The sequence below is a fragment of the Drosophila teissieri genome, chromosome 2L (assembly GCF_016746235.2).
Source record: "Drosophila teissieri strain GT53w chromosome 2L, Prin_Dtei_1.1, whole genome shotgun sequence".
NCBI classification, from domain to species: Eukaryota; Metazoa; Arthropoda; class Insecta; order Diptera; family Drosophilidae; genus Drosophila; species Drosophila teissieri.
This window is the reverse complement of record NC_053029.1, coordinates 20292110-20319762: the sequence shown is the minus strand read 5'-3', so window position 1 is coordinate 20319762 and position 27653 is coordinate 20292110. Positions and strand designations below refer to the sequence as shown.

Genomic DNA, 27653 nt, shown 5'->3' with positions numbered 1-27653 from the left:
ACCATTTTGAAGTTGTTCTACTAAATATTGGAAAAATAATATTTTTTAAGATTAAATGACTTTTTCAAAAGAATGAACAGTAATGACTTCTTAAATCATTTGAACTTTACTTGTACTTGTTCCGCTCATTAGTGCTCTTGTTTGTATACATAAGTTTTGGATTATAATGAGCCATATACGAAAGTTATTAATTATATTGTTTCGTAAACAAGTTTCGAATTAACATTTTTAAAAAGTACTGAACGCTTAAATCGAAATTGGCAAACTCTGACATAGTTAACTCACCCTGAATGGCCACCGAAAGGTCAACGGAATTGAAGCTAGTGGCGGAGAACTCCTTGTCGCCCGCCCGCAGCTTCTTGCTCTTGCCGAACGGCCCGGCGCTCTTGCGGATCCGCTTCTGGGACAGGTGTTCGCCCCATAGATTGGAGCCGCCGTGTGTGTACGGGATGTTGAGGAGAGCTACTCCCTGCAGGTGGGGTCCATTGGCCAAGTCCAGGGCCACGCCATCGCACTGCAAATATGGAGCGAAGGTTACACGCTGCGCAGCTCTCGGTCCAACATCCGTTATTGAATCACGGACGACGGGTGACCTCTTCGACTGTATATCTCCACTTTGCAGTCCAATGCAACCCATCCACTTACCACAATCTCGATGCTTTCGTGGAGATTCTTGCAGGATGCCGCAAATGTCTCGGATGTTGCATACTCGAAGTACCACAGCTTGTTTTTCATGCGACTGTTGAATTTGTGCGGGTTTTTCTCCCGCTCCAGGTGAAACTTGACGCAGATGGCGGCGTCCTGGGGAAACAGATTCAGAGTGGTGTGGGATGAGATGAGATGGGAGCAAGGCCAGTCAAAAGGTCAGCTGGGAAGCGTTCCATTCCAGGTCACGTTCGGATTGCGTTCGAACGCGATTACTATTTGCCATTCAGACCTCCCCAGAAATCTCAATTAGATTGACAGTCCTGCCACGGCTGCCATGGCAATGCACTTGGATTGAATCGGATTGGCTCAACCGCAGAAAAGCTAATTAATCTTGTGGTCGAGCCTTGGACACGGCTCCTAATTTATATTAGCAATGGGCGGGTGGGATTACAGCTTTTTATCTCAGGTGTTTCTCGAAAACATTTGCAAGTCCCAAGAATTTGTCAAGAAGCTTAAGGGTTTACGGTTCGTCATAGACTACAACGGCAATCAATTTATATGGAATGTCTAATATTCAGCTTGCAAAAGAAATGCTATGCAGTCAAAAGCTTGATTGAGTTGATTTTGGAAGAGGTGTAAACCAAGTTCTCCACCACAAATGTCATTCAGCATTAGCCGGCTTTTCTCATAACCCCGTAAGGAGCTGTACTATTTACCCAGCCTGCTATGTACTGGATAAGCTCACGTGCCAGATGCTCGCTTCCCGTGCAAAAGTGTTTGCTTTGCGGAGCCGCAGGCGCTTGCAAACTGGCAACTGGTAACTCCATTTCACGAAAGACGAAGGGAGGATGAAGGGGGATTCTTATCGGGAGGGTTGCATTTTAATTTCTTAAGCGGGTATTTGGTTGCGTGCCCGCCCTGTGGGCCTGCGTTGCTCATACGACACGTTGCACTGGTTGCCAACGCATTTGTTATGCATGTCGCTTGGCAAATACACACAGGCACGCGCGCCTCTGGTCCCTTTGTCCGCCGGATTGAGGGCACGTGGTGGCGGCAGGTCTTCCAATTACGGCCTGCTGGTTGCACAGCAAATAAGATTTATTACCGCTCGACGTCAAATTGAATTGTCAACATGAGCGAGCGCCTGCCAGAGCTTAAAATCAAAAATGAACGAAAAACTTTTTAATTAGCTCCATCCGCATCCCGCTTCCTCGTGTTCCCGCCTCCGCATCTGCAATGGCACTTTATGCACGGCCTGTGCGGTAAACTAATTTAGTGACAGCCCAGCTTATTAGCATGCCTCGACCGCACCATACCCATTATTCCTTGTCGGAGGAGGTGGGGAGACCACACGGGCTGACAGCTTGTTTGCATTGGGGAAAGTTTGCCGATGGTGCCGGACAATTTAGCAATACATAGAAGGCAGCACGTTGCCCAGGGATGGCCCAAAAAAGGCCTTAGAGGTGTGAGGTTAATGAAATAATTTGTGTACCCAAACTGGAAGGCAAAATGCGAGCAGTAATAGATAAGACAAAATCCCATTCAAGGCAACGGGGCGTATGCGCCACTCAGGTACAAAAGCCCTTCCTTAAAATGCGCATCCAGCCTCCTATCTCTGCCTCCTGGCACATAAAACTTGAGCCAACGTCAAAGCCAAAGCTCAGACAATTACACATCAACTCCATGTCAGCCTCCAGTTGCAATAGTCCCTGTTCTCAAACAGTGCTGACGACCCTTCGAAGAAAACCCACTTTTCCACGCAAGAGTAAGCCGAAAACAAGCTAGATCTAGGACAGAATTTGACTAAACTAGTCTAGCTTATACCATTTATTTAAATGTATATTTCATTTATATTTGGATGGTCCAAGAATTGCTAGTTGCCAGTACAATTAATTAATTTGCGACACAATAGAAATGTACATAAATCTATAATTTTAGCAATAGATCGTAATAAAAATGATAGTCGCACCAACTTATTCAATCAAACGAAGGTGCCAGCTCTCTTGTACCATCCGCATTAAGTTGCCGAAAAGACAGATTCATCGGCTATATGCTGGGCAGAACTCCCAAAACTGCTTGGAACTCGCACTTTTATTATCGTCGCACAAGTTGGCGCTCAACGTCAATTGTTTGACGTTAAACCCAGGCATCAGCGTGAAATACTTTTCATGCTGTATTACCCGAGCAGAGTGCTCCTGCTCTGCCCGTTTTCCCCAAGGATGCTCGCTGGTGCCCAAGGAGCTGGGCCACTTGAGCCGGAGCGCTCCCTGGCAGACCAGACACATGTTCATGTACAAGAGTGTTAAATGGATTTCGTGATGGGCCCAGGACAAAGAGCTCTCCGTGTGAAATGTGTCCGACAAGTGAAATCCCGGCAGCTTTAGCAGGAGCAGGAGCAGAAACGGCAATAACATCATCGCCATCACTTCGCCTGTAGACGCCTACTGTTTAAACAGACGCACATCAAGTCATAAATAAACTAACACGCCACACGCACACAGAAATATGGGCTTGGGGAAACCCAAGCCCAAATCCACACCCTAACATGGCGGCGTATCCAAGGGATCCAGCCCACACGGGCGCACATTTTTATTTTGGCTCTGGTGCGGATTTTGTGGGATCTGATGTGCAATTGTTGGGGCTCTGTGGCAGGAGCATTAGGCTGAATTCTGTGGCGCTGGGGAGCGCAAAATGTTTGCACAAAAAGGATTTTGGCTTTAGCCGCCACTTGACAAATGGTGTGACCTTATGCAGGACCCACACCTCCACATCCTGCCACATATCCTGCTTGTACACAGCGAACCGCAAAACGATTAGAATTTGTGCTTTTAGCAGCAACATACTTTGTGAGTAGTGCAGATCGTGTAGGTATTTGCGATTTTTATTAATCAAAAACGCATTTGGAGTTGATTTCACTTTAGTATTAAATTGTATTAAATTGTGATCTGTGGATTTGAGTGTAAGGCTAAGTCAAAGGTATTTGAATTGAAGTTTAAATTCAATTTATGAAGCAATTAGGTGGATGTGACCTTGTTTCGCTTATCGAGTATTAGATATTAAATAAATATTGTTACTTTTCAAGATAATAAGCGGAAGAAGCTGGTAATAAAACGTGTGAGGGCTGGACCCTATATACCCTTTATTTGCTGTGTACATTGAGCGGCCAATGGCCAATGGGCGTGTTTGCACTCTGCCACGAAACAGAAACGGGGGGCAGGACATGGTCGGTCTGATTTGTACGACTTCCCGTTTCATTTGGCCTTCGTTCCGCTTCATTTCTGTGGTTAGGCCGAGCTGTAAAGTTGTCACTTAACTTTACTTTATGGCTCTACTAAATCGTGGCCTGATAAGCAGAGTGCAGGCTGCTGAAAGTGCGAGTATCTGTGATTTTGATGTTGGTTTCACTGCTCCTTGGCCGTTTTCATATCTCACATCATACTAAATTATTCAAAGAGCCCATACGAAGCTGGGCAAAGTTCTATCCATCCTCCTATTTATATGCACATGTTGGTCCCTGGGGCGCAATCTGTTTCTTTCCCTGAATTTGCGGTCTTTGGCGTCGCCTTGAGCTGTTACTAATTTAACACTTGCTGGAAATTATAATGACACAAGTTTCGTTCTGCCTAAAGCCTGGGCATTCATTAATCTAAACGCTCTCGGCTATTTTGAGTTTTTCGGGAATTCCGGTTGGCTGGACTCTCGAGTTAAGTGAATTCAAATTGCAGAAGAGTGTTGCCTACCTTTCGGGGCCGTTTGGTCTCGAAAGCTGGAAAAAGTGCAAGCAAACAGTGCAAATTGCACCTGCCAATCGAAAGCATTGCAGCATCAATGATGCAAATGCGCAGCTGATGATTGTGTGCCACTACGTTTGCATGTTCCCGATCCCCCAGATCAAGATGCGAAAGTATCTGCATCTGTGTCTGCTATCCTACACCGGCACCGTATCTGTATCTGCATCTGCATCTGTATCTGCATCTATCTGTATCAGTAATTGTATCTGCACCTGAGCCACGGGCGTGTGGCATTCGACTTTTGTGGAAATCAGCCACTTTGCATGCAAAATGTTCTGCAATGTCTTTGAATAATCGCCAGGCACGATTCAAGGTTCCACGGGATACGGAGCCATCTCCACTCTTTATTGAAGCGCCTTTGTTTGAGCTTAGCTCGCTCCTCGGTTATGAAAGTATCTAGCTGAACTGCGTTCCTCGCAAATTTGCATCTGAAAAACCATTGCCTGCCCCAAAGGATATTCATTTGCGGGCTATAAGGGCTGAATTTTGGGCTGTGTGCGCCGGAAATATGCGGCCTCCTGTCCTAAACGCTGAATAAATGAATTATCGAGCAGCCACGCCAGTCGCTTCACTTAGCCATCAGCGGTAATCAAGATTGCAAGGCTTGTGTGTTTTAACCAACACGTTCGCAGTGTACTTTTACTGAATGAAACGAGTTTTCAAAACCGAATTTAATTGCCTTAGAATGCACCAACAATGTCTGCTGACAACATAATCAAAACTAAATACAATCTTGATGAACTAGATAATTCATAAATTCCAGTTAAGCTCTTTTGTTGAAGCTAAATAAATAACATAGTAATACAGGGAAAAGACCATGACTCACTTGACAAAGTTTCGGAAATTTCCAATTAAGAATTCTGTTTTGATTGCTTTACACCTACACAAGCCAAATTTTCCGGCAATCAGTTCAAGACAAAGCCTTTGCAAAGGCTAAAGACTTGTGATGCGATTTCCTCGGATAATCAAATTAAGACTGGCTAGCGAGCTTGTCAACTGCAAATCCCATGTCAACAGCCACGACAGCTCGTCCTCACTAATTATGAAAATTGCGCCATAGCTGCTCTTGTTACGACGGATGTGGCCACTGCTGATGACACGGACATGGACCTGGATGTGGATGTGGATGTGGACCTGAAACCGGATGGGCAACACGAGCAACGGAGTGAGATCGAATGGAAATGGAAATGGCATGACAACCGCCGGCTTAGCATCTGACATGTGACGGAGTCAATCTGGATCCGGAATGGCTGGCATTAGTGGATGCAACTAAGGAGGCACAGTCACAGCAGGAACAGCAGGGCAAGGAATGCATTCTAGGGATTCTATTACGTACACTTTAAGTAGTTCAGCAGATAGTCATTTACACAAAATTTGATGTACATTTTTTAATGGTGTGTCACGATATTTTAAATATTTCCCTATGGGAACTGTTTTTTATCAATAATCTTATTTGCAAGCCCCTTTTTGGCGTCTTGTTTACTTGAAACACCCTTGTAAAACAAATAGCCACTAAGTTGAAAAATTATCGGTTCCAAGTTTTTAACATTATTTTTCTACCAAGTTTTCATAAAGGATACCGAGAGAGTGCAGCAATGTATGGTAAATTCGCTGCCATACAACTGTTTCTTAATATAGAATGGGAAAGATTTCTTTCAAGTGCATGTATAGATGAGTACTCACCACGCCGACGGAGAAATAATTGTTGATTATGTTGTAGGGCACCGTGCAGTCTTTGTCGGATTGCACTTTGATGGGCTTCTGTTGCTGCTCGAACTGGAGATGCTGCTGCTGTTGCTGCTGCTGTGGCTGCTGCTGTTGCTGCTGCTGGTGCTGCTGCTGCGGCGGCACGCTTGATGTGGCATTCGGAGTGGTGGGTGTGATTGGTGTGACCGGCGTGACTGGTGTTGCCGGAATGCTGTTGTCGTTGCTCTTCGTGCCATCGCCTCGGCCATCGCCTTCCACGGCGTTCTTGGGCTCATCATCATGGTCGGACAAGTCCAATGACAATGTAATTTGCTGTTTAAGGATGTTGTTTTGCTTATTGCACTGGCTATTACTATCGCTTTGATTATTTCCGACTGGCGTTGCTGTTGCAGCTTCCTTGGCAGCCAGCGGTGTGGCTCCTTGCTGCTGCTGCTGCTGCTGCATCTGTTGTTTGTGTTGCACTAGCAGAGTCTCAAGTGATTGCTTTTCCGTTTCACCCGACCTCCTGTGCACGGACTTTTCCCGAACTTGGTCAACCGTAACGGTATGGGGATCGACTTCCGTTTTCGCATCCTGGTTGCCGTTGCAAGGACTATCGCAGCTCGTGTTGCTGCTGCTGCTGCTCATCGCTCTACGCAGGGTCTGTTGCAGGCACTGCGTCTCAAACGTGGACATCGAAATGCTCTTGGTCGTGGTCGTCCTGTTGGCTGTGGTGGCGCAGCTGCCGAACTTCATTGTGGCCATTGTTTCCATTTCCGTTTCCGTTTTGCTGGCCATCATAATCGATGTGCTGGATGCCGCCGTGCCCATGGTCGTAGCCACCTGCTTGCTCTGCCGCTGGATTTCCTCGAAGCGCTCCATTAGCGATTTGTCGACCACAACACTTTGCGACAGCTCAATCACCTTCTGCATGTTCGAGTGCAGCGTCACCTGCGGCGGGAAAAGAAGCGAAAACTTGACTTAGCAATTGCCGGTTTGCAGCGTCAGCAACACGCCTTCCAACCAGTAAAATTAGATTGTGTAATCGTTTTCCTCCCAAGAGGCAGAGTAAGGTTGGTGTTCAGGGCGAGGATGGGAATGATGTGCGTGGTAAGCGCTTTGTGGCCAATAATTGGATTTACCAGCTGGTAAGGGCAGGTCACGCCCACAAACGCCTATTTCGGGCGGGTTATGGGCGATTCGATTTGATACGTAAGGAGATATACCCAGCACTAGGCTAAATAAAGCAATAAATAAAACAGTACCGCCTAAAATGTTACATATTAATGGGATTTTCTATCTTAAAATGTCACTCCATTAACTCCAATCTGAAACTGGGAAGTGGGTCTTTCCGGCATATATGGATTTATATGGATTTGCATATGCATTTATTTCTTTACATATTCAAAGAAGAATTTCATTTATTTGAATTACTCGTCATCGTTTTTAAGGATATACATACATATATCTTAAAAATTTTAAAATTTGAAATATACCTTTCGCTTATAGTCGGGAAAAATGTTTTTCTATTTATTTCACGAACTTTTAGTTCTACTTGGTTTGTATTTACACTCACCTTGGGCCGCAATTCATCGCTGTGCGGAGTGTTGGTCACCTCGATGCTCCAGCGGTCCAGCATAACGGTGGACGCTCTTCGGAACTTGTCCATCAGTTTCGGGATGTTCTCGCCCTCGTAGCCGCCGCCCCAGCGGAGGCAGCGGGCCAGGTCGTTGCCCGTTCCCAGGGGAATCACTCCAATGGCCGGCTGGCTGGCCAACTCTATGGAATCTGCAGGAAAATCGGGGACACATTACTAATATTTGTATATTTCGATTTATTTTTAATTTTGTGTATATTATAGTTTATTTATTTCAAGGCGGCTTTTTTTTAGGGCGGTTTGTGAGCGTCAGAGTGGGTGTGGCAAACAAACTTACAAGGCTAATACAAAAATGAAAAAATATCAAAACATTTGTGACAGTGCGACACTGTCGGTGTGGGCGTTAGAGTGGGCGCGCCAACATGGATCAACACTTGGGCTGCGTCTATGTCCATAGAATCTGTATGCTTAATCTCAACTTTCTAGCTATTATAGTTCCTGAGATCTGAGAGTTTATACGGACGGACAGACAAATAGACGGATGGACAGACTGACAGACGGGCTATGGATCCTGATCAAGAATATATATACATTATATGGTCGGCAATGCTTCCTTCTGCCTGTTTCACACTTTTCAACGAATCTAGTATACCCTCTACGAGTAACGGGAATAAATATATTTAAGAGTCCAGCCGCAACACTTACCCATGGCTTCCAGAACCCAGCCGACGGTGCCGTCGCCGCCACAGCAAATGACCCTGAAGCGGGGCAGGTCCTTGAAGAGCGTGAGTCCTGGCAACGAGAGCGGAAATCAATCACCGTGCTTGAACGGCCATCACTCACACACACACCCTCCTTGGGCCCGCCCTTGGACAGGTCGTACACCTGGCGCGGATTGAGCATGTACTGGAACTTCCGCAGGATGCGATCCCCCTGGCGACCGCCGCTCTTCGGATTGACGAACACCAGCAGCGGGCAGCTCAGCTCGTCCGGCGGAGTGATTTGGAAGTGCGTGGCCTGGTGGTGATGCATTTGGGATTTCTGGTTACGATTTCAGCGAATGTCAAGGGAATGGGTGGTAGGCACAGAGCAGCAGTTCCAATTGTTAGGTTTGGCATTATTTTTTTTTAATTTTGAAGCGGAAGGTCAATTTTGAAAGGGGTTAGTTCGTTTCAGTTTGCAGCAGGATGATGTTCAAATTACTTAACAAAATTAGGCTGTTGTGGGAAATGATTCTAAAGTTAAATAGCTTATCTTTTCATTGCACATGGAATATTATTATACATAGTTTTTCAGTTAGCAACAATGTAATATTAAAAAGTTTATCAAGTGTCAAATGATGCACAAAATGGTTGGCGGTGCGGTATTTTGAATGGGGTTTCATTTTTCATCTTCTCCCTCAAAAAATAAGACCTTTTCCTGTCCAGGAACAAATAAATTCTTTTGACCAAATCTTGTATATCAATTGTATAGGAATGCATTTCTGGCGTAATTTCTTTTAACACCAAAGACTGGTTTACTTTAATTAAAATAGTGGTACAAATAATAATATAAAAATGTGCAAATGAAACTCATTTGTTCATGTTTAATACTGAACCTATTATAAATCATCTATGAAAAATATCTTAGTTTAATCCTTAAAGTTTCACATTTATTTGCTACGTTTTCGGATGATTAAAGTGGGAGAGGATCTATAAAGATATAAGGTAAAACACATGCAATCTCACCTTGTGAGCCTGGTTTACGGAACGTTGGCGGTCGAGAACCGCTGGGCAGATGGCCGTGGGCGGGACAATCAGCTCGGCATATTCGCCCAAGGTGCACTCCTTCTTCACCGACGAGGCGCAGCGGTTGTGGAGCTATCCATGGGATGAGATGGGGGACAAATCAAATTAATCAGAGTACATTGCCAGATATCGCGGTCTTGTAGAAAATCTACGCTGTTAAATTCAATTTTCACTTCATTGCCGGCCAAAGGCCACTTATGGCAGCAATGGTAGAAAAGGGGGAGGGAGCCGACTCTCAAGCGTTCATTTCGCCCTAATGAATCCGATTAAAAGTTTGTTAGCGCCTGTAAGCGACTGCCCGACCCGTGATGCAGAAAAAATGGTTAATTTTGGCCTAAATTAGATTTTTGCGCGGATTTTCATTTTAATACCAATTTGGCTGGAGCGTAGTCTTGCCTCTTTTGCTAATGGCCACGCGGCTTCCTTTTTTCGCATTACTTTTTCACAGCTGCGGCCTCTAAAATTGATTTCGAGTTGGTAATACACTGATGACCAGGCCAAAAGTTTTTTGTTTCTAGTTAAGCGAATCTTGTCTTGTATACAGAATCTTTAGTTTTATCCGTGTCTGTCTATGAAGAGTAAAACGTGGTGAACAGCGTTTTAAAACTCTACTATAATTTTGAACTCTTTTTCTTAAAGAGTTTTTTACAGAGTTTTGGGAAAGTATCAAAATTATGCGTTGCAAAACTGACTAAAGTATGAGGGTCTAAATGCCGTAGTTGTGTAGTATATGTTCACTTTAAATTGGTCTGAAAGTTCATCTTACTATAAACGGCAGTAGGTAGAGTATATGTATCTGTGATGAGGAATTTCATGCCGGTGGAAGCCTGACAACCACATTCCACTTTTATGTGGGCAAAACTAGAAGCCCACACAGAGACATCCACTCAAAATGCGAAGTTATTGACTGTCAAAAGCGTCGGCTACATTTGGCTTACAAAGTATTTGCCGATGCAGCAGCATCCGGCTCGAAGGACCAAGTTTTCCGACCTTCGCTCCCGCCGAAGACCCTCTGGCAAAAAGGAATTCGGCATTATCTCCGCTGCACTTGTCAAAGACACAGGACACAAAAGTTGGTGGCATGCAACGGCGGCAGCAGTAGCGCAATTGGTTTGGAACGTGACAATTTGCCAGCCATAACGAAGTTGCTGTCTCATGTGTGCCGGGATCGGATCGGGACGGATCCGAGTCCCGGTTTGGTGCGGGAATTCGGGGGATTTCGCTACTGGAAGTGTTGGTGCTCCTGCCTGCTGCGAGTCACAGCTCCAACGAAACTACAGAGGGAGTGCTGTGCCAAAGGCTGCTTTGTTTTTCCGGATAATTGGAATTTTTGTTTCGAAACAATGCCGGCAATGTTTCTGGCAATCTCTGCCAGAACTGATCTGATTTGGTCTTCTTACTGATTGATTATGCGGCATTAGAAACCGAGTCGGCCATCCGATCTAACTCGAACTATCATTATAAAATACTTTTTAATACCTAATAAGACCAAATAGAAATTCCTTAGAATATACTATTGAAATTTGTATACTTGAAGTGTCTGATTAGTTTTATATAGTTCAAATTTAAACTACGACCAATACTCTTTTTTCCCGATTCAGTTAATAATATTACTAATATCAGGAAAATTTACATTTTATTATTTATATTTAATAATATTTAATATTTCCAGCCCTTACCCATCACTCACCATCATGTGGCACCAACGGCAGGTAAGTCCGGTGATTCCGTGGTAGGCCTTTATTCTTTTGCGGCACTTGGAGCACCGTCCATAGCAGTTGCCCTCAACCCAGTGATGCAGAAGGTCTCCGCCACACTTTGGTTTTTTCGACTTCACGTAGGTGGTGATGCATGACGCGGGGGCATGTTGCACGCATCGTTCGTGAACCGTGTACTTGCAAACTGTAAGAGAAAATGATACAATTTACTTTGCTTCGCAAACATAATTAACATAATTAAATAATTCAAGTTAATACAAAAAAGTTTATGTGTAAATGGTAAATGTGTTGACTGAGTAAATTATAAAAGCAGTTTTACATACAATAGTTATTGCACAGTTTTATTTAATATAATCCTGCAGTAAGGCAAACCTATTTAAAGTGTTGTTGTTTCTCTAACGTTGGAAATTACATTTTATTAAGATTAATATATGTAAGTCTGACTAAATCCGTCCAATCAGCCATGAGTAATAAATATTTCCAACCAAACTAACGTTTAATCAGCTTGATGCCAAGTCTAAACAATAAAATGACTAATTTTTATGTTGACAAATTTTGTTTTTATGTTTGCTTTAAGTAAAGTTGAATAATAGATTAAACTAAAAATAATGAGACACACATTTTAAAAACGAGTATGAAAACAACATTGTAACTATTTTCAGAGAAACGGTTTATATTGAAAAGAACTTAATTATGAATGGGATAAATGTAAACTCTTGGCGATATTGTGGATAGTAAAATGACCTTAAAGTTGACCCTAACCATGATCATTTGGATAGACAATTTCCTGACTTCAGGCCCCCACACAGATACTCACGCACACAGCAGAGACCCTTCTTGCCGAGACCGACCAACATGTTGAGGCAGAGGTTGCAGTACGCCGGCTTGCTGAAGTGCTTCAGGCGCCACACGTGGATGCCATCCTCCTTGAGAGTGGTGCTGTCGACACCTGGGGAAGATTGAGAGGTGAAGAGATTGGGGTGTGTTGCGTGCAGGTGGCAGAGAGGAGTCGGGCGAGATAGAGTTGTCACTTTGCATAAACGTATCAAGAGGCGCCTGCAGTAGCTCCCCTCCCCCCTGCGGCAACTGTGCAAATGACTTGATTATTACGGCAGCAGCCAACCAGTCACAGATCAAGGCATTCAGCCAGCAAAGGCGCACTTAGCAGGAGAACGGGGAGCTGCCACACAGAGAGAAAATATCAACCACTTCTGGGAAGTACGTGTATCTGAAGCATTACCGAATATATGTATACCCTGGTTATTCGGTTATGAATTTAATTTCTTGTGAGTTCAGGTGTTTACTAAAATATATTTCTGATTTCTGTATACAGAATTATATTTTATATTTCGTTTAAAATTCGACTTGAAGAAGATGGTGATATTTTCTTGCCGTGCTAAATGGAAAATTACCCACCTAGCAGCACCAGCAGTGGAATCGTAGTCATCCCGCCTCGCTGCCACTCGTCCAAGGACACTGTGCCATCGGCATCGTAGTCGATTTCAACCATCATCTCTTGCAGTATCTGTGAGTACGAGAAGCGATTGCGGATTGCAGTGAGTGGAGTGAAACCGAAAAATTGGTAATTCTTAGATGGAATGAAACTTAACGGAAAGGTAACTTCCTGTGTGGAATGCACTTCTCTCGGTTGGGGGAAAGTAAACTTATTACACTGGGTTGGTTGGGCAAATGCATTTCCTGCTGAAATGTACAAATATTTTTTGCGTCTCTACCAACGTACTTTTTACGTTACGCAGCGACCTCGTCTCTCCTACGGTTTTAAAATATCTCAAGCTAAATAAATATGATGGTTTTTCAACCACTAGATTGTGGTAGTTGAAGAAGACGAAGACTTCAAGAGATTTTCTTCATTCTGTCTTTTATTGCACACAATGTTCCAAATCCAAACAAATCGATGAGGTACGATGAGGTTCCTGAGCTCTATAAATTATTCAGGATGGAGGGAAAATTTCACTCTCAAATTTATTCAACTTCCTATTCCTTTTTGTTTTTTCTGAGGAATTTCATATTCGCCCGGAAACGAATGCCAGAATTATGCAACTCATTAAGTACTTTGATTATTTGTGTGGCGCAACCGGAGAGCGAAAAGGATAATGGGCCAAAGGGCTGACCCCAACTTGGCTTCTTGGCGGAACTTGGCTAAAAATATTTCGATTAAAATATTTTCTGGGTCTGCCTAGAATTTAAAGTATGCGGCAGTCATAAAGTCGTGATGGCAACGCAACTGGAACTCGGGCTCCTCGGATCTCGAGCAGCGGAAAAGGAAGTCCTTCGAGGACAGCGAACGGCGGACAGGCGGGAAATGTGGCTGGAATCATTCCGCCATAGCCAGGGGTATTTTGTTAATTGAGTTTTGTGGCGCTTTGACTTTATTTGCGGTCGCAGTTCTTTCTTGTTTTTATATTCCTTTCATTTCTGGGTATATTTTTTTGCTTTGCCTGTCAGCGTGGCGGGTTTGTGAGGGGAAGGAGGTTTAAGGCTGTTCTTTTTGCTGTTGCCGAAACTATTAAGTTGCCTATGCGATGTGGTAGCTGTGGCAGCTCCACAAATTCGCGGTTGAAATGGAAACACGGGGAACACGACACGAAAAAGAGGCCTTTTAATTGATTTCAACGCAGTCTGATAATACTTGAAATCAACCAGAAGCTGTAACAATATAGCATTTATTAGGGAAATAATAAATGTATCTGCATTTGAAAGCACTGTAATAGTAACAGTAATATCGAGAATATAAATACATTGATTATTTCAAATAATGATTTAATTAAGAATAAATTGCAATCAAATCAGTGAAACTTTCGAAAGTTATATGATTCTTTTGTATATTAAATTAAATTAATTTATATATTTCTTCAAGTGTAGCTAAGCTGGGACTAACGCCGAGTTGAATGCTCAAACAATAATGGCAAAATTAATTTCAAGTGTTTTTTCCACTGTGTTTTGTTTGGCGCTTTGTTGTGTTGGCTGCTGAAAATGTTGGTAAGTAATTGAAAAAGTTTTATTGGATTGGATTGGGTCAATGAGTAGTCGAACGGGTTTCGGGATTCGTGACCACCAACCGGACGTAGGACGACTGATAGAGTGTGGGAGATATGGTCGGATTTTCCGAGCATCGATTGCAGTGGCAATCGCGTAATGAGTTTTTAATGTAAGTCGGATTTGGTGGCACTCACCGGACGCAGTTCGCTGACATCCCAGCCGAGATATTCGGCCACGGCCATCATCTGGTTGACAATGGCGTCCATTTCGGCCGTGTCCAGGACTCCGTTGCTATCCGTGTCGTACAGCCGGAACATGACTGCAACGCAATGAATAAGTAACCGGTCAAGTAGCAGGCGAAGGAGCGAAGGTGGCCGCTCGCACTTACACTCCAGCTTGTCCTCCGGACGTCCTGCCTCGAGCAGTGATAAATAGCAGACGACATCCTTCAGCGGGACCTTGAGTGTCAGCGGATCGAAATGGGAGAGTTTTCGCGCGAGGAGCTTAATGTCAGCTGCAAATGAAAGAGCCGATGAGTGGGTGGGTGGTTACTGGGGGATTGAAGGACTGCATGTGCCAGTGCATTTATAAAGTGACAGAGTGGCCGCCGCCCCTCTTTATCCTTAATGCCATCGACAGATGACAAGTCAGGCGCCATTATGCTTAATGTTAATTGCCTACATTTGACCGGGCCAAAGGGCAGCACCCTGCGTTTTGTTATGGCTCTTAATGAACATGAGTTTCGGAGATTGCGGCCTCGATTCGTTTTCTAATGCTTCGAGTCTGCGACCCAAAACTTTTTCCCCGAGCTCCTTTAACGTTGTTTTTCCATAATTACAAATCTATTCATCTATTTCTGGCTCCCTGCAGCATTTCCCCATGGATGGGTGGCAGTCAAGTCCTGCGCAATTACATAATGCATTAAAATCAAAGCGCCCCGAGTGGCGTGGCAACTTGTTTGGGAATTTACAAAGGAGAATGGACAAAGAAGAAAGGCTCTTTGTTTGCGCGGGAGGATGAATGATTTCTATCCTTGGTGCTTTGACAGGCCATTTATGTGTGCCGTTGATGTGCTAATTTATATGTTAATGCGGAGTTTCCATCTGAGCCAGACAAACACCCGAAAAAGACATGGAGATGATTGTACTCTAGCTAATTATGTTTGCCCACTGCGGGATCGTTTGTTGGCAATAAATTAAGATATACATGCGCGCATACAATGCCAATATTTACCCGACTTCTTAACAACTAAATGAGGCTGTCGGCTCCGCGAGGAGTGCAGGAAGTTTTGCAAACACGCTGAGTGTGTGTGCAGGATCAATGTCAACTTATTTGCCGGCCTACATTCCGACTAATAAATTTAATTCACGCACACACAGGAAGTCGGAATACAAAAAGCAAAGCAAAACTAATCCAATTAGCGCTTAAGGCGCTCGAACACACAGACACACACGCACACAAGAGGTGCTTTGTCCTGGTTGTACCTAATATCTAATGCTAATGGGTAACTCCTGGCTGGGCCTTTTCCGTAAATTACTGCAGAGCAAAAAATCGCCTGCAATCGTGATCAATTTGTTGGGTAATTATTCTTAATGTTACTAGGCAAATGATGCCAAAAGCAACAGCACGCATTACATTTAATTTAATTATTAGAGGAATAATCACTCTGATATTTGCCTATTTTTGAAGGCAGATACAAAGAGTTATGCACGTTTAAATTAATTAAGAAGGATATCTCGCAGAAACTCAAGCCTGTTTTCTGGCTGTGTACTCCCACTCTCCAAACTGCCACGACAATGCCGTCCAATTGCTGGCAAAATGCGTGAAACTGCTGGCCAGCGACAAAGGCAAAAAAACGAGAAAAAAAGAAATTTACGTTCATTAATCATTCTCGTGAACATTTCAAACGAACCGAAATGAATGAAGGCAAAAAGGAAAACAAGGCGAGGGCGCAAAAAGCGAAAAATTGTGCTGCATACTTTCAGGCCGCAAGTGCGCCTCGCTTTGTCTGTGTGCGTGAGAGTGTCCTGATGCCGCTTGTCTGTGTGTGTAAGCAATAAATGTTAATTTAACGCAGGCCTCGCTTTTTACGAGTTGCGTTGCGACTTCGTGAAATGCAGAAATGTTTCTAATTGGGCGTTGATTTACGACACGATCTCAGAGACAAGAGACCCTTGGCTTTTTGTTTTTTAGCTGTCCTTTGTTGTTTTCGGAAACGGAAGAGGGGCGGCTGACTTCCGGTGCCAAGTTTCGTCTTTTCCAGGGAATGCAATTCGCACGGCGGTCCTGGGCGCATAATTTATGAACTCATGAATTAGCGAATGTCTGCCTTGTTTTTCTTCCGCGCTGATATTTGCTTTTTCCACTCGCTCGACTAATTAGCAAGTTCGCGAAGAAGTTAACTAAGTAAATGGCAAATAAGTGGGGTTTTTGCTTAGTCTGCCATCCTGTTCCACTACACCAATTGTTTTAATGATATCACCATTCACTTTATCAATCCGAACATCAGGAAATTTAACTTAACACTTTAAATGAATAGTATAGATTTAAACATGCTTGCTTACTTATGAAAACCCTCTCCCAACCTCACATCGCAATTTTCGCATTTTAAATTTGCCCATTTAACCACTTTTCGAATGCACAACTATTGTAACAAATGTTGCTCTCCATTCACAAAGCAATCACAATAGTTCGTTTTCCCGAACAAGTGGAGCACATAGACGGGTAATTTTTGCATTTAAATTGTTCGCCGGTTCCATATGTTGGCTGGCCAATCAGCTGGATGTGCAATTTCAACCCGAGTCCCTGTCCCAATTCTACATTACTTGCTGATTGCACAATAGGCGTCTTAATTGGAAGTCGCATGCACTTCGTAATTCGGATGGGCGCACTCTGTGGCGGAGATGCCTAATTAATGCTCACCATCAATTTTGCAATTAACCGAATTGCTGCTCTTCTTCGAGGAGTTGCGGGACATCTGCGAGTGGTTGGTGGCCGAGTGCGAGGGACTGGAGTCCACGGAGCGACGTGCCGGATTGCTCGCCTGGAACATGCTGGGTCCGCTGGCCAAGGGACTCGGCGTCACCGTGAGCATCGGATGGACACTGCCTGTTAATGAAGCGTGCGATGAAATAGACACACATATTAAGTAGGATTTTATAGGCGAAAATATATTCGAAAGTATAGTAACTAAATGCTTTAACGAATAAATGAATAAACGATTCTTTAAAAACGAGAAACGAATCCCTTGTTTGAGCTATCGAGAGTGGAAATTGTATTTTAATTTTAAACCGATGTAAGCGTCACACTATTAAGCCTTGATTTTTTATCAGTTATTTGGTTAATTGGAAGCAAGTTTGTTCGAATAAAACATAACGAAGTTTTCAATTCCCTTTTTATTACAACATTACATATCTTTAAACAGAAATAAGTAGTCTAGAGCCAAGTTCAATGAAACCCAAATCCTCTTTAAGGATCAAAACCGTACATTCCCTTAAAAAACACAGTTCTGTAAACTCATCCCCTGTTACTTACCCGTCTTGCTGGGATCATGGGATAGATGTCCGCCCAGCGAGTGTTGTAATTTATCCGTGATGCCATGGATTTTGTCCACAAAGCTGCTGCGGGCTTGTGCGTGTCCCTCTGCCCCGGCCACGCCCCCCGTGCCGCCGATGCCGCCTCCGCCTCCGCTGCACTGCGGCATCAGCTCGGCAATGCTATTGATGTTTGGTATGGAGCCTAATTACAGGCGGTCGGGATGCGAGTGGGGCAATGTGGGTGCGGGGTGTGCCAAAAGAAATGTTCAGCGATTATTCACATGCACACGAGAGTGGGTGGGCTGGGTAGCATGGGTAGAATGGGTAGTATGGGGAGCTGGGTGGTGAGGTGGTGAGGTGGTGAGGAGGATCTCTTACCCTTCGTGTGCGACGTGACCGGCGCACAGGCGGCCGTGCTGCTGATGGCGGCCATTTGATTAAGTGCCCGGCCATGCAGCTGGGCCTGGGTGACATTCGGCTTGAGAAAGGACACAAACAAATGTTTGGCCAGGTCCAGCGGCGCCTCGCAGTCGAGAAAAGCGTCCAGGAAGCGCCGGAACCCGTCGAAATCAATGTCCTGTAGAAAGTGTTGGAACATATAAATAAAGCGAGTCCAGTCAAAGACTTATGGTGAGCTTTGTTGTGAAAGTATATAATAAGTCTTTAGGGTGCACATAACTTTTTCCTCATGCGAAATGTTAGAAAATGTACTTAATGACTCTTTCTTACTTATCTCTTGCTATACCACCATATGTGCACTGTTTTTCATCCAATTGAATATTTGGCACTTATGTAACTTAACTACGTAGATTCTAAAGCAACTAGTTTGAGTATTCGCCATTAGAAAGTATAGAAAAATGTATCTGCGATGAAGAATCCTCGCAGTTCTGCTCCCTCATTAGATAATATTGAGAACTCTTAGCGTTTTGAGGGAAAACCAACCTATTACTCATTTCTCTTACTGCAAGAGTGTGTAATAAATCTGACACAGGCCATTCACGAGTGACAAGTTGAAATGTGTGCAAAACACTCGTCGTTGCATCGCTCCTTCCCACTGCCCTCTTTTCCCGGGAAAGTTTCACGAGTTTGTTGTGGCAGGGAGTGGAGGGGAGGATACAATAACATAATATGCTGACGTTATTATGGCGAAAAACATTTTGCAGTTGCCTTCAATGAGATCCTCGTATTTCTCATGTTTTCGGGTGGGTAGGGAAGGGAGGGAGGAGCGACCGCCGTCATCGACTTTATTAACGTTGACAACGGAGCGTATGATTAATAAGTACTCGCCATATTGTGACATATTCGGAGACGATTTTCTGCGTGCCAAGTGAAGCGAAAGTACATTTATCTCCGAGTAAATGATGGTGCTGATGTACGAGGAAGCTGTTGAGTTTGTGGCCTAATTGAAGGTCAAATATCAGTGGAGCAAATGCGCGAATCTAAGCTGGGATTTCTGCTTTAAAATTCCCGCTTTACGCGTGTGGAATACATAATTCTCCTGTGGGCGAGTGCAGGCCATTTTATTTACATTTGTCCACTGCACAATATTCCCACATAAATACGTGCCGGGGAATGTCCCCCAAAGATCTGGCGCCTCTTTATTTGCCATTTGGCAAGGGGTTCGGCAACGAGTAAGCGAATAACCGAGTACTGGGCCAGTTTTATGGATGCGGAATGGAATGGAACCTGGCTGAATGGGAATCGGGGCAAATTACATGTCAACACCACGTGTAATGTCAACACATTGACAGCTGCCGCGCGATTCGTGAATCAACAATGCGACATTGATCGACGCTGGCATCCGCTGGCATTGATAGACGTACTCCCGGGGCTCCACACAACTCCACACAGTTCCACACAGCAGCTTTTCGGATTTTACAGTCGCAGGTTGTGAAGCTCGAGTTGCAGCCTCCCTTCCAGGATAACAGCTAATCAAGGATGACAGCACGAGGGGAATGGGTGCGTTGGGTGCGATTAATTGCGCAAGAGGCCGTCAGTGGTGGCGCAAGTAACGATATAATCAGCGAGAGCTGGGCTGCCAGGACCACGGCACGTGTATCTATTCTTCCAAATTTACTTCTGCCTTTATTATCAGACTCCTCACGAGCGGCTGCTTCTTTGGCTGCTGTTTTGCATCGTTTTTAATTTCGAAACATAAAACAAAGTAAACGAGCCAGAGCTGCCAGCATCAAGAGGGCGCTGAGGTTTGGACTCACACGAAAAACAAAGTGCTTTACAAATTGTTTTGATTAAATACAATACATAAAAAAATACATAGAAAGTAATATAAATATGAATGTGAAATTCATCCGCAAAGTTCAGACTTCCTTAGCAATCCATTTATCAGGTAGGACTAGATTATGTAGGCAGAAAGAATTTATTCATAAATTAAACAATTTCTTTCTGTAAGGCAATTAACTCGAACTGGAAATTTCAATCCGCTTTATTTATTATGAACATCATCAACTTATAAATCAAAAATGTCCCAAGAATGGAAGATTGTTAAAATATATTACACGCTGATACTGTTTTCTCTCTGTGTGCCCAACCACTTGCTAGCTGTTTCGCCGGCTGCTGGATGCTCGGCCATAATGAAACCGAATACAGGCAAATGGAAGTTTATGCTCGTGTCGTCGTGGAAACTGGCACTACACCACAACAGTATCTATGTGCTATGAGCAAACTGCTTGAAGCCAGTGAAAGCAAATGGCTGCGTCTCGCCTGGGTGGAGAAACATCGGCATATTGTAAACCCGGGCCCAGATACGCAGATACGCACACTCTGGCAGGCACACACATAAATTGCAAACGAGTCACACACACCAGCACTATAATAATGGCGTGAATTGCGTTAGCAAAATTTATTTAGCCAACAAGGAGCAACGAGATACGCGTGCGAAGGTTCCTCCCTCTCTCCGCTACTCTTTATCTACATTTTGGGGTAGGGGTCCTGCTTCAACTTTTGCTTATAGACAGTGAACGGCGCAATAATAAGACAGTTTCCGAAATATTCAATGGCTTCGAATTGATTATATATTATTTTATATATCTAATTGTATAATTATTAAGCAAACTGGGGGTATACAATTTAAAGTATATTTAATTTTATTAATATGTTGAATTGGAATAGTATTATCTGTTTTATTTGCTTTTAAGAAACTGGAAATGGTATGTGCTTAAGGGCAATGAACTCAATGGAAATATTATCATGAAAATGTCAAGTGGCACAGTGTTCGGCAGTATTTCACCGACCTCTGCTGTAATTCTGGCCTCAATCTGGGCTGGTATTCCCATGGATGCGTTATGTGACGCTATGCGTGAGCGCGTGGCTTAATGAATAAATATTCAAGCACATTTCGGGCCTTCGGTGCGTATGCGCGATATTCATTAAGCTCCTAATCACACACACGCACACAGGGTTGTGGCGCACATACGGGCCATTTGGCACTCGTTTCACTTCTCTACGGCGAACATAGTCTGCGCTCTGCATTCATTATGCATCGCAATGTCCGGGGCATAAGTTACGACCATCTGAGCGCTATTTCAATTTCTCGTCCTGCTGTTTTTTAGTTTTTCACACTGAGTGACCAATTGCCACGGGAGCAGCGGGAATCATTTGATTTTTGTTTGCCAAGCTGATCTGAGGACAAGCGGCTCTTAATGAACCTAATTAAAAATCCTCGGCTTTAGGCCGATCCTTGGTTGAAAGTTAAGGCAAAAGGAAAGTTAAAGGAGGACGGGCCGTGTAAGCCGCTTATTGGGAATAGGAAATTGTTGCCAGGCAGCGCACAATTCGTGGCATGTCAATTCATTTCGCTAACTGAAATATTTACGGGAATTACTTTTGTTCGGAAAATGCTGGCAATAAGAAACAGCGAGTGCCTGAAGTACCCGAACATTCCCGGCAGGCAGGGTGTTCGATATCAAAGTGAATTCCGATGAAATCATTCACTCACGTTCGAGTCCAGTTCCATGTGGAAGGAAGCCAGGAGTTAAGCCAGAGTGACGGAAACTTAATTATACTTTTTCCATTTCGTTACGCTGGCAAAACAAATGATAGACCGGAAAACAAAGGGAGAGTCGAGAATGATTTCGTTTGCATACATGCTTCTGGCTCGAACGATTTCAAATTCCGGAATTAAAAATGTATATTACTGTGCAAACTGCACGTCCTTCGCTTGTCTCCCTGGTAACCCCATGGTGATCTGGGTAGCTGGATCCGCTTGTCCCCATTGGGAGAGTAACAATTTATGCAGCTCCAACGGCTCCTGGTCTAACCAAATTGATGGCGATGCAGGCAGTTTTAAATTAATTCTGTATGTATAAACTTGTCAGGATATTCATTCGGAAACAAGGGTGGCCGGGCAGCTCAGCGTCGGTTCTGTCTCTGTTGGGATTCAATTTCAATTTGGCATTCAGGCGTAAACTTGAAAAGTCTGTGATTTATTGTACGTATAAGAAGATTTACTTTCAATCTTTCGCCCCACCTGCATGCCCTTTCCCCTGGCCCCATTTCTATTCAGAGTGCTTCTTCTCCTTGTCTGTCCAACCATACTACTGGAAAATCTATTTTACTCCAGGAACACATTTGGAAAATCGAATCGTTTTTGAGCAATCAAGAGGAAGATCTAACTAGCCTGTTAGACTGTTTGTGAAGATCTGGACTTCAAAACCTTTTCTAAAGAATAAATAGCTTGCATATTATTAACGAGGAATAATTATATACAAATGTTAAATTTAAATGTTTATATTCAATCTGTAATTCAATTCTCGGTTTTTCTCAGTGCACACACGTGAGTTTCCGTAAGCTTAGCTGAATCGCTTTCATCGGTCTTCCCCAGTCGCCAGGCTGAGGATTAGAGCGTAAGAAGCAACCCGAACCAAAGCCAGCGAAGCCCTTGACTTGTGCCCTGAGCAGGGTCTGCCCTCCACTCCTCAACACTCCAGCACGGTAGCACTCTCATCCGCTTTCAATTAATTGCAGGAGCAGAGCAGGACATTTTGGGAATACTTACCCCATCCGGAATGCACTTGGGCGTGGTGGCGGCACTTGGCGAGCTGAACTCCCGCAGTACATCCTGCAGCTTTCGGGTGGAATCTGCAAGACACACGAGGAACAAGAGGAGTTAGAGGACACAGGTGAGTGGTGTAAGTCCGGGATTATGCAAAGTTCAGTTCGGCTGCGTGCGGGGCAGGACACACGTCAATCGCTCGACTGGCGCCAGGTGAACTAAATCGACGTCTTAAGTGGGCCAGCCCAGGTGGACAGCTGTGTGTCTCTCCAGGTGACTCAGGTGGCTGAACTGCAGCGCAGTGGGATAATTAACTAATGGAAGGCGAGTGGTTCGTGCTGGTGGGTGCGGGTGAGCCGAACGACTTGGACGGGACGGGACGGGCTGGCATGCTCCAAGTGTATAAACTCAGAATTAACTACACGGGGAGTCTTCCGTCCAAAATGTTGCGCCCACAGCTTTATTAAACTAATGAGAGTTTTGTCTGCACCTGAATACAGTCGCAGTCGCAGTCCCATTTTCAGTTTCCGTTCTGTTCCTGGGCAACACCAGCTGGCACTGACACTTCTGATGGCTTCGTACGGGGATGCACCGCAGACTAACAACATTGGACCGCACTCTAATAAGCACCTGCAGCCGCACCCATATATCCTGTGCTGCACGGGATACACACAGGACTCCTGAATGGGCACTGTCTCAAACTGCAACTACTTCCAGACGGAATTGAAGCTCTCCTCAAATTGCTACATAAGAGCTAGTACTCTCCGATTATTTTAAATGGAATTAAGTCCCAGTTGACATGGTTTCGATTATTTTTCTCTCAAACTAATTATGAAAGGGAACTGTACTGCACTGTACTGTCTTTATTACGTATATGATATATGATGGCTCTTTGTCTCATTAAGACTACATTTTATGATGTTAAATAAGTACGAAGTAAATATCAAAAGAGTTCCTTTTGAAGACCTACCGTTCTAAGTTTAAGGGATTACAAAGTAATATTTTTGTCTGGCTGCGCCCCTCTGGTTTCGAGGGGATCATTGCGCTGCAAGCTGTTCTGGCTTAAACGCGGAGCTTCCCATCACCAAAGTGGAGCTTGAAAGTGCTCCAAGTTCAGCATCTTGACGCAGTGTATGTTCCGTGTAACATCCCATAATCTATAAGCTCAACATTCCCATTTGCCGTATCCGGTAATGCCCTCCGCCGGGCAGCCGGCGAGATGAAGTGAAGCGAAGTGCTCACCCAAAGGTAAACTACTTTACCATGTCAAACAGCTTTGCTGCTGCAGCAAAGAATGCAAACAGTGTCAGACATAACTGAAGGCGATGGGAGCAGATGTGTGGAAAGGATGGTGCTCGAAATCGTTTTTTAAGTTGCCCTTCTTAAGCTCTGAGTTGCTAGTCCCAACCAAGCGAAAAAAAGCTACAGTTTGCAGGTTATATGGACCTCTTAATCGATTTGAATAGATCGGATATGTTCTCTAAGTGTAAAGACAGTTAACTGAATTTGATGCGTTCTATCATTATCTAACGCATTGATCATAAAGAAATGAAAAAAAGTCTTTATGTATTTTTTCAGGTTTTGATAGGATAATGTATAATTGCTGGTTGTTCTGATTTTGTACGACCAATTGCAGTGTGCAAGTTAAAGGGAAACGGGGAAGCTTTAATTGGCCCAACTGCTAGGCAACAACACGAAAAGCACTAAAAGGTCAAATAAGCAAGCGTGTGATTTTGATTAGTGCGATTTGATTTACTGCTTTCCACTTACATGAGGCCAACTCCTGCAGCTGCAAAAACTCGCGTGGCGACAGTTTATCCCATTTCGGTGCTGCGATGCCAATATTCATTTTGCCTGAAAGTAAGCAATACATAACAAATGGTGACAAATTGTAATTTCCATCATAATGCGGGGTAATCCGGGGGGCAAAGGGGGGCGCATAATTAATGGCATTTGCATTACGAGCTCACAATGCAAGTGCCAAACAATCGACAAAACGCACACATTGCCACGAAAATACGTGGGTCCTGCGTACGTGATTGGGCATCGACAATCAATACTTTCTGCTGAATGTGTGCGATAAAAACTAAATTGCTTTAAAATGTTATCTCCCACCTCCCCACACATGCACACACAAGCCCCCTTCTTCCACCCTCGCACATATCCTGGATATTTTCAGACATTTCAAGTGGGCAATGCGAATAGGTCCTGTGATGGCTGTCTAAAACAGCAGTAAAGCACTCGTAAGGGCTCTCCATAATAGAAGAGCAAAGTAAATAATGTAGCACAAACAGATTTAATATTAAATAAATATATAACAGTTTATGAAGTTATTTATTAATAATTCCCTTAACTTCACAATACATCTTTGGTGTTCAATAGGAATTTATTCCATTATCTGTTTATCATATGAGGCCCTATATCATCCTAAATGATTGTGTTTGCACTTCGAATATTGTAAAGTTGTGAAAATAACAATTTTTCCAGTTTATATGCGTGACATTAAATTGTCAAATTGATGCGAAGTGAAATGGAATTTCCCACGGGTCTTAGGACTGTAATGCCCGGAAAATGAACCACTTTCCAAACTTGCCAGAGGAATGGATGCAAGAGGCTATTAGCCAAAGTTGCTCTCTGCCATATGCCCTATGTGCGTGTGTGCATGCGTGTGTCGCCAGTCGTTTGACACGTCATTACTGGAATCATCATCATCATCATCATCAGTATCAGCATCGTCATCATCATTGCCTTCGTCACCACCATCATTATCATCGGCGTCGTCAACCTTATCGTTAGGATGGACGTAATCGCGAGCCGCTGGCTAATCAATGGCATAATTTCCCTGCGGTATCTCTGTCACAGTTGTGACGTCACACGAGCTGGTGGCATTTCGGGCATCAAAAGCCCACGCACTCACACACAAACAGGCCGAGGCAAAGGTATGTGTCAGTCACAGACAGCCAGCTAGCCAGCCAGCCAGACAGACAGACAGACAGACAGGCAGGGACATATGTATATGTTTGTGCAGCACGTATATCTTATGGAATAGAGGGGGCATGGTATTTGATATATATGTGCCTATACTTGTTGGCTTGGCTCTTCTGCGTTCCCAATTCGCTTGGCGTTTATTTTTACTCTCTGGCCATTTAGCGTTTTTATTTATTCATTTCACAAATCTTCTCTAAAGCTTTTGTCTTGCCGAGTTTATATTTAGATGGTTATAATCAACTGATTGGCCAAGTTATCATTTTATCCACCGCCGAGCACTTGTCATTTCAGAATTAGAAATGTTAAAGTGGAAAATGGAGAATGATATTTCACGAGCGATTTCCGCATACTGCAATCATAGTTTGTCCCTTTTTGCTCGTAAAACTTTAATGGAGCCCCATATTGCCATTATTTGCAGCTTATTTGGCTTAAATGGCCGGAGCGCGTTAATAGTTCCTTCAATGCTCGGATAATAAACTAATGAAAATGCAAATGAAGCGCCCAAAAATAAATAGTGCAGCTTACACGGCGTATACGCAATCTGAATGCTAATTGCGCCGTTAATGGCGGGGTGTGTGTGTCTTCGAGTGTGTTTTTTCAAGGCATCATCATGGAACTCGCATTTTGGGAAACTGGATATCTGGATATCTGGGTATCTGAGTAGCTGGACATCCGCCTGCTTTCTGCTCGTAATGGTCCTTGGCCAGAGTCAAAAACTTCAATAAATTGGCTTGGATTTCTCAGTCTTTGTTAGTCATCCTGCCGCCCCTTGACATTGGGGTAAAAAAAGGACGGACATGGATAGATGTGGAGTTCAACGGACTGGCAAGTGTCGTGCTTTTTATGCTGTCCACATAAAATATTATTAGATTATGCGTCCGCTCCACTCGCACACAATGAGCACCAGATTCCGATTCAGCTTGTCCTCGCGCGTTTAGATGTTTATGTGCATGTTGGTCCTCTTATTGTTTTAGCCGAAACAAAATTGCCATAAAACCGGGCACATAAATGTCCGACACAGAACCATTTTCGTGTTGCCTTCTTTTTACGCTTAAAATTGGACCGCCAAATCATTATACTCGTACTTCGGTAAGGCGGTCCAGCGTCCTCTATCTTTGGGTAGAGCAATAATAAAAGTAAATCAAATAAAACAGCAGCATATTGCGTTTTTTATGGCCTTTAGCTTGTGGCCCTGTTTAATGGCCAACTCTGATCGCGGACCAAAAAATCATTTTCTCCAGCACATCAATACCCATTTCATTTATTTAAATGTAGGGGCCCTACCCACCTATGCTCGCCTTTGAATTTTAATTAGTAAAACAAAATTTATGTTTGTAAAAAACGCTCCATTAAGACAGATTTTTATTTATATCGGGAAAGTGTTTTGTTTTTATATCACGCAAATGCCGTATAAATATGATTTAATGGGTATAATCAGGCGAACAAATAATCATTAATCGTTTAATAAAAGCGGGAATACAATCCATAAATCGAAGTGTTTTTATGTTTATTACAAACGAGAAACGTTTGTTAGCTCAGCAAGGATTTAATTCATTTTTCTCGCAAGCAATCAAGCAAGCAACCAGTTTCTTAGTAATACTTTTAGATGTGCATTTTTCTTGACTGAACTACAATTAGCACTCATAAATTATAAATTGTTTCAGACTCTTGACTGATTAAATTTCATTCCTTTGATAAATCGCCAATTGGGAGATATTTTCGCCATGAATGATTGAGGAGTGCATACAAGTGGGCATTAAATAAATAATTGCAAATCAATTGATGTCAGCCATACATAATTTATTTAGATGCCTGCTGGACCAGCTCGTCGCCATTTAATCGCAATCGCAATGTTCAGACTTAAATGCATACGCATATGCTAAGGACACAC

General features: G+C 43.6%; 1 protein-coding gene across 5 annotated transcripts in view; it reads right to left on the bottom strand.

Moving 5' to 3' along the window:
* Positions 1-27653, bottom strand: part of LOC122611472 (diacylglycerol kinase 1) — a 42519-nt gene that overhangs the window by 2379 nt on the left and 12487 nt on the right. The window contains exons 3-19 of one of the 5 annotated variants that reach the window (XM_043784591.1): positions 24545-24628; positions 22778-22860; positions 18142-18340; positions 17762-17965; positions 17150-17335; positions 14616-14741; positions 14422-14546; positions 12644-12752; positions 12045-12176; positions 11200-11411; positions 9450-9581; positions 8574-8763; positions 8428-8514; positions 7702-7913; positions 6123-7076; positions 646-801; positions 286-514 (exon numbers count right to left, since the gene is read on the bottom strand). In XM_043784591.1, coding sequence (XP_043640526.1) covers positions 286-514; positions 646-801; positions 6123-7076; positions 7702-7913; positions 8428-8514; positions 8574-8763; positions 9450-9581; positions 11200-11411; positions 12045-12176; positions 12644-12752; positions 14422-14546; positions 14616-14741; positions 17150-17335; positions 17762-17965; positions 18142-18340; positions 22778-22860; positions 24545-24623 — 3415 coding nt within the window. In that variant the 5' untranslated portion in view covers positions 24624-24628. Of the gene's footprint in view, positions 1-285; positions 515-645; positions 802-6122; positions 7077-7701; positions 7914-8427; positions 8515-8573; positions 8764-9449; positions 9582-9905; positions 10044-10447; positions 10801-11199; positions 11412-12044; positions 12177-12643; positions 12753-14421; positions 14547-14615; positions 14742-17149; positions 17336-17761; positions 17966-18141; positions 18341-22777; positions 22861-24544; positions 24629-27653 lie in introns of those variants that run through there. The other 4 variants (XM_043784592.1, XM_043784593.1, XM_043784595.1 and 1 more) reach the window with 4 other exon arrangements.